Source organism: Galeopterus variegatus, unplaced genomic scaffold (genome assembly GCF_000696425.1).
Source record: "Galeopterus variegatus unplaced genomic scaffold, G_variegatus-3.0.2 Scaffold829, whole genome shotgun sequence".
Taxonomy (NCBI): Eukaryota; Metazoa; Chordata; class Mammalia; order Dermoptera; family Cynocephalidae; genus Galeopterus; species Galeopterus variegatus.
This window is the reverse complement of record NW_007726940.1, coordinates 83,098-90,886: the sequence shown is the minus strand read 5'-3', so window position 1 is coordinate 90,886 and position 7,789 is coordinate 83,098. Positions and strand designations below refer to the sequence as shown.

Sequence of the window (7,789 nt, the reverse complement as noted above, 5' to 3'; positions counted from 1 at the left end):
TCAGTAAAGTTGCAGGATACAAAATCAACATACAAAAATCAGTAGCATTTCTATATACCAAAAATGTACTTGCAGAAAAATAAATCAAGAAAGCTATCCCATTTACAATAGCAATAACAACAACAATAACACATACCTAGGAATAAATTTAACCAAGGAGGTGAAAGATCTCTATAATGAAAACTACAAAATGTTGATTAAAAGAAGAACCAAGAAAATGGAAAGACATCTCATGCTCATGGATTAGAAGAACCAATATCATCAAAATAGCCATATTACCCAAAGCAATCTGCAGATTCAATGCACTCCTCATCAAACTACCAATGACATACTTCACAGAAATAGAACAAACATTTATATGGAACAAAAGAGACCATGAATAGCCAAAGCAACCCTGAGCAAAAAGAACAAGTGGGGGATATCACACTCCCTGACTTCGAAACATACTACAAAGCTATGGTAATTAAAACAACATGGTACTGGCACAAAAACAGACACAGAACAATGGAACAGAATAGAGAATTCTGAAATAAATCCAAATACCTACAGCTAACTGATGTTTGACAAAGGAGCCAAGAACATACGTTGGGGAAAAGACAACCTCTTCAATAAACGGAGCTGGGAAAATTGGAGAGCCACATGCAGAAGAATGAAACTAGATCCCATCTCTCACAATATACCAAAATCAACTCAAAATGGATTAAAGACTTAAATGTAAGACCTGAAATTATAAAACTTCTAGAAAAAAATATAGGGGAAAACTTCAGGACATAGGACTGGCAAAAATTTTATGAATAACACTTCTGAAGCACAGGGAACAAAAGCAAAAGTTAACAAATGGGATTATATCAAACTAAAAAGCTTCTGCATAGCAAAAGAGACAATCTGTGAAGCTAAAAGACATCCTGCAGAATGGGAGAAAATATCTGTAAACTATGCATCGGGGAAGGGACTAATATTCAGAATACAAAAACAACTCAAACAACCCAACAGTAAAAAAAACAAATAATCTGATTAAAAAATGGGTAAAGGAACTAAGCAGACATTTTTAAAAAGAAGACATACAAATGGCCAACAAGTATGTGAAAAAATGCTCAACATCACTAGTCATCAGAGAAATGCAAATCAAAACCACAATGAGATATCATCTGACCCCAGTTAGAATGGCTATTATCAAAAAGACAGAAAATAACAAATGCTGGCAAGGATATGGAGAAAGGGAACACTTACACATTGTTGGTGGGAATGTAAAATAGCATAGCCATTATGGAAAACAGTAGGGAGATTTCTCAAACTACTACAAATAGAACTACCATATGATCCAACAATCCCACCACTGGGTATGTATCTAAGAGAATGAAAATCAACAAGTCAAAGGGACACCTGCACTCCACTTTTATCACGGATCTATTCACAATAGCCAAGAGTTGGAACCAACATAAATGTCCTTCAACAGATGATTGGATAAAGAAAATGTGATACACACACACACACACACACACACACACACACACCCAATGGAATACTACTCAGCCATAAAAAAGAATGAAATTCTGCCATTTGCAGCAACATGGATGAGCTTTGAGAAAATTATGTTAAGTGAAATAAGCCAGGCACAGAGAGAGAAATACCTCATGTCCTCACTCATGCGGAAACTAAAAAAAGTTATCTCATAGAAGTAGAGAGTAGATTAGGGTTACTAGAGACTGTTGGGCATGGGGGGAATGAGGAGAGTGTGGTCAGTGGATACAGAATTGTAGAGATAGGAAGAATGGGATCTAAGGTTCTATAGTAATATAGGGAGCCTACAGTCAACAACAAAGTACTGTGTATTTCTGAATAGCTAGTTGAGATGATGTTGAATGTTCCCAACACAAAGAGGGGACAAATATCTGAGGTGACAGATATTCTAAGTGCCCTGATATGACCATTGCACGGAGTGTGAATGTACCTAAATATCATATTGCATTCCATAAATATACACAATTAACACAGGTCAATTAAGAAAAATAAATTAAAAAGAGGAGGGAGGGCCGGCCCGGTGGCGCACTGGAGAGTGCGCTGCTTGGGAGTGCGGCGGCACTCCCACCGAGGGTTCGGATCCCATGTGGAGACCGGTTCCCGCTCACTGGTTGAGCGCAGTGCGGGGCGCAACGCCGAGGGTTGCGATCCCGTTACCGGTCAGTAAAAAAGAGACAAAAAGGAAAAAAAAAAAAAAAAAAGAGGAGGGAAAACAGAAAGAGAGAGTAGAATAGTGGTTACCAGAGGCAGGGAAAGGGAAGGGGGTGTGGGAAGGGGAAAGGTTGGTGACAATAGCTAAAAATATTGTATTGTATATTTCAAAATAGCCAGCACAGAGGATCTTGAATATTGTAACCATAAAGAAATGACAAATGTTTAGGTGATAGATATATTAACTATTCTGATTAGATTCATTATACAATATATATGCATGTATTGGAACAACAAACTGTACCCCATAAACATGTACAATGAAAAAAAAATACAATTGTATATGCACAGAAAAAAGACATATACCAAAACATTAATAAAATTCACCCCTGGCTAGTGAGTTTCTGAGAGGTTTTTGTTGTTTTCACTGCAATTTTATGTATTGAAAATACTGGGCTGGCCCGTGGCTCACTCGGGAGAGTGCGGTGCTGATAACACCAAGGCCCCGGGTTCGGATCCCATATAGGGATGGCCGGTTTGCTCACTGGCTGAGCGTGGTGCTGACAACACCAAGTCAAGGGTTAAGATCCCCTTACCGGTCATCTTTTAAAAAAAAAAGAAAGAAAGAAAATACTTACAAGCAGGTATTAGTCTTCTAATCAGAAAAAAATAAAGCTATTTTTTTTGTGGGAAAAACAGTACACAGTATAATAACAATTATGTAAAATATACGTGGATAGGAACAAGACTGGAAAATATATAAACAATGTCAATAATGAATGAATTCAATGGAACTGCTTTCACCTGAGTACACATGTCTGGACAGGCCTATGTTGTTTCCCAGGTAACTTATCTTTACTTCGGGAGATCCTAACATCAGAATTTGATTAAGATAAATGTTCAATCCTCAGGACTCGACTTATAATGCAGAAATCTCTTTTCTTTTGGTGGCTGGCAAGTATGGGGATCTGAACTCTTAGAAAATCTCTTCAGGGCCAGCACGGTGGCGCACTGCTACAGTGCGCCACTTGGGAGCACCACGGCGCTCCCACCGAGGGTTCGGCTTTCTTTTGGCGGCTGGCAAGTATGGGGATCTGAACTCTTAGAAAATCTCTTCAGGGCCAGCCCGGTGGCGCACTGCTACAGTGCGCCACTTGGGAGCACCACGGCGCTCCCACCGAGGGTTCGGATCCCACAAACAGACCGGCCGCTCACTGGCTGAGCGAGGTGCGGGTGCAACACCGACGGTTGTGATCCCATTGCCAGTCCCGGTCCGGTACGGGCGCGACACTGAGGGTTGCGATCCATTGCCGGTCACAAAAAAAAGACAAAAAGGAAAAAAAAAAAAAAAAGAAGAAAATCTCTTCACTTTATTAATTTCAACTTTGTGATTTCTGAGAGTACTATTACGTTTTACTGGTTGCTAGGTAGTAAAATAGGCCAGCAATGTTATTTTGGTTTAAGATTCTCATAGAAATATAAACAATTCACATAGAAATATAATTGTCTCCCCTAGCCAAAAGCTCACCAACCAACCAAGAAAACTACAATAAGGCTAATGAATCCTAAAATTGCACTCATTAATAATCTTATTTCTTGCCAAATTCACCACTTCTGGCTTCCTTTTTTATGCATGTGCTTTTGAAGATGAGAGGGATTAATGAATTAACAGTGTGAATCCCAAAGACAACCCACCAACTTTCACACCCTATCAAAGTTGCCATGATACCCACAAAGAAAGGGCAGGGCAGGAGTGACATCTTACAGGTGGTTTAACGGAGAGGCTTCCTTGCCGAATATATTCAATCGCAGCCTCAACTGAGGTCAGGCAGTATCCCAATTCATCTTTTGCTGAGCTGCTAAATCTGAAGTTTTTGATATAACTCAAATTTGCCATCCTAACAAAAGGAAGAAAACAGTTTTATCATTGGATACCTAATTATTAACACTTTTGCAAAAACAATGCTCTCAGTTTGTGTGACTGATCAAATACCTAAAGTCATTCAGTGAGCTCAGAGAGCTGTGACTGCTATTCCCTTCATGTCTCTGCAGGGTGTGTGCAATTAGGAAAATAAGTAAAACTTCTTACTTCCCTGAAGCAGGCTAGTTTTTAGAAAGCTGATTATTGTAAAGTGAGCTGTGGGTTCCTATGGGAAGAAGATGGGCTTTGGGGCCAGAAAGAACTGGAGTCAGGTTCCCGCCCAGCCACTGACTAACCCCGTATTCAAGAACAAGAAATATAAGTGCCCTGGGCTTCAGTTTCCCTGTCTGTAAATAGAAGGATGGCCACGCCCACAGGACAAAGGGAGGGGAGGCACAGCACCTGGCTCACAAGAGGTGCACAGTTACAGGCAGCTTTTCCTAGAGTTACACTAAAACTGCCACAGTACAGTGCTGCCAGTTTTAAAAAACTATTTTAACAAAAATGTTACCAATTAGGGATCTCTGTTTTCACAAGCAGATATAACAGGACTGATAGTAGATCGTCAGCACACATAGTCTCCAAGTTAACTGCAAGGGGGAAACACATGGTCAAAGCCATCATAAGACTCAAACGGACAGACAAGTATATCAACACCCTTCTGCCATCCAACCCGCAAACCACACTCCAGTAAGATTATGTATCAGAGAGAAATGTGGTTGTGCAATGTCAGATTTAAGGGGAAAAAAGAAAGCACAGCATTTTCTGAATAAATACAAAAGAATGTAGCTCCAAGCAGACCACGCCTCGTCACCATCTTAGATGTTTAAAGAGCCCAGGGAAGCACAGCAGTGGACACAAAGTGAAGACGTGCCCAGAGCCATCACCGAAAACCTCTTTCTTCCTGAAGTCACTTCCCTTTTATACACGTGGAGTCTGACACCCACATGTAACTTGATATTATCTTTCATTTTGAAAATTTCAGTAATCCACTCACATGTTTAAAAATTAAAACAGTACAAAAGAGCAAGCCATGAATGTCCCTCCCATCCTTGCCACCAAGTCTCCTTTCCCAGAGGCTACTCCTCTTTACAGAAACGGTCTATGATATGCCCGTCCCCCCCTTTCTTAGATGCTGTTGGAAGTATACCATATGTTCTCCTCTTTATTTCACTTAATTCACTCTGAAGATCATCCCCTATCTACATACAGATATCTGCTTTCTCCTTATTAACCTTTTGTTTTCTGAATGTTCATCCATGTTGTACCATTTTTTCTTTGACGGTTTTGTCTAACTTTTTATACTAGAAAATTTCAAACATACAAAACCAGGAAGAGCAATTTGCCTAACAGGTGAACCCCCATGTACCCACCCACAAGTCAGGCACACTTTTGGGGTTACTACTTCCCCATCACTATTTTCTTCCTCTAATGGTGCCTAACCCTGCTTCTAAGAACCTGCTCATCAAAACAGATCCCAGGGCACTCATAGTGGAACACTCTGCTGACCATAAATCCCATCTGTGTGACCCTTAAAACAACGCTGCTCCTTAGAAGACTTTTTCATCCAGATATATGCATCTACCCCTTTGCCAGCCCCTTCCCCAACACAAACCTCTCTGGCTAGGAGACTGTGTAATTAGCTGCACCACCTTTCGCAAACACACCAGCTTCTGCTGTGGGGAGGTGCATTTGTTCAGCTGAGCCAGCTCTCTCTTGGCACGAGGTATGTTGAAGCTGTAAAATAATTTGGAAAATGACAACTTCAGACCACAGTGGGAGGGCCCTATTCCTTGACCTAATAACATACCTCAGGTTATACATTTCTCTTATTATTTTTCTTTATTTTTCCTCTCTGGCTTTTTTTTTTTTTTTTTTTTTTTTTTTTACTACTTTCAGGTTATACATTTCTTACAACAAATCATAAGTAATAAAAAACAAAAAATAGATACTGAGAAGTCATCAGACTCAAGTCAATGGCAAAACACAATAGCTTTAAGTCCCATGCAGGCTGACAGGTAACAGAGATGCAGCAGAAAGTTGAGAAAAAAACCAAAAATCCTCAGCCCCAGAGGGAAATAGCCCAAAGTTCGGGTGCAGGGGGAATTTAAACACAAACTTTAGACATTTTTGTACCCTAACGAAACTTGGTTTAACTCAAAAGCAGGTGCCCCTATGGCGGGGTTTCCTCAGATGAGCTGGTGAGGAGAGATGTCCTACATGCAGAGCCCACATGGGTGTTATGTGCCCACCTGGAAACCAGCTGTACAAAACCCCATCCCCTTTAGCTCTATCCAGCTGGCATGCTGGCACACAGGTGCAGGAGGGGACAGCCACGGAGCAGTCATCTGTCGACTCCAGCTCTCTATCTTTAGTCACAGGTAACTGCACTGCTCCTCAGTACCAACCATGTGAAATCAGTGTGCCACCACTGCCACTGAGAGGCCCTGTTTCAGGGAGAAAACAGTACCCAGCGTCCAAGGACACCGAGCTACTACAGTGCAAACCCTTACCTGAATTCAGGTTTCACACCAATATCTTTCTGCTGCAGATCTTGAAGGCTTCTTGTGATTTTGTTAAAGGCAGCATCCTAACAACAGATATTAACAAAGCTTCAAATGTCTTAAAAAGCACAGAATAAGGCTTCCATCCTGGATGATGATGGAGAACCTACCTCACTCGCCTCCATGGTCCCCACATATTTAAAGATCAGATCATAAATTTCATGATGGACGTACATCTGTGAAACCAGCAGACTCCAGTTCAGGGTGGTGTCAGGCAGCGAGGAGAGCCTCCCAGTCCCTGCTGCCCTCATCCTCCTTACCTCTACTGCCTGCTTCATCAGGTTCATCTGGGCCTCCTGCTTGGCAAGCACTTTCTAGAGGACAAGAGAAGTACAGTTACAGAGCTTGGATGTGCATGTGGGCAAACTGCAATTCTCTCTTTTGAAAGTCCTGCTGCTTACCAGGTGAGAGTCCCTCAAAAGCTGCTGGAGGCATTTGGTGTAGAGAGCATTGACCGAGTCCTATGCAACACAGAGCAGACAGAGACAAGCCCCTCTTACAATGAGAGCCCAGGGCATAAAAACCTGAACATATGACACATCCCAGGGCAAGGGAAATGTTTCGCAGAACGTATTTCCCGGAAAATAAGCTTTAAGTGCTAATATAAACTTTATCAAATCAATTATAGAATTGATATCACAACTTTTTTTAGTTGTACATGCATGAAAACTAGGAAAAGATTCCCTTTGGGGATAACATACTTATCTTTATACTTCTCCATAATTTTCACATTTCCTGTAGTGGCTTATACTACTTTTATAGTTAGAGAGAAACATTTAAACAAACTTCCAACAGTAGGGGCAGCACCCAGCAAAGTTTCAGAGTAAACTGAGAGAGAGGGATCCTGGTGCTCTGAGTTGGCCTGAGAAGGGCATGCCAGGCACAGCAAGCGACAGCTACTGACTATGTGCTGGCGGAGGCTCTTTCTTTCACACTCTCGGAATGATCGGTGGAAAGGGGTGATGATCCTGTCAAATCTCTCAGAGTGTCTTCCCAAAAATTCTCTCACATCTTCAATGGTTTTCAGGGAAAAGGGATCTGAGGGTGCTGAAGGCTCTTCTGAAAAAGAGACAGAGAGGTCAGGCTGGCTGAAGCTTTCACTGTTTCCTGACCGGGGGGGGGGGGGGGGGGG

The 7,789-nt window shown here is 41.6% G+C and overlaps 1 protein-coding gene across 1 annotated transcript in view; it reads right to left on the bottom strand.

The window, feature by feature from the left end:
* The window catches only part of ANKRD27 (ankyrin repeat domain 27 (VPS9 domain)), a 62,313-nt gene that overhangs the window by 34,552 nt on the left and 19,972 nt on the right, over positions 1 to 7,789 (bottom strand). Inside the window, 8 exon segments of the mRNA XM_008572748.1 lie at positions 3,906 to 4,070; positions 4,605 to 4,683; positions 5,709 to 5,830; positions 6,607 to 6,683; positions 6,768 to 6,833; positions 6,918 to 6,971; positions 7,059 to 7,118; positions 7,562 to 7,716. Of these exon segments, the coding sequence (XP_008570970.1) occupies positions 3,906 to 4,070; positions 4,605 to 4,683; positions 5,709 to 5,830; positions 6,607 to 6,683; positions 6,768 to 6,833; positions 6,918 to 6,971; positions 7,059 to 7,118; positions 7,562 to 7,716 (778 nt within the window).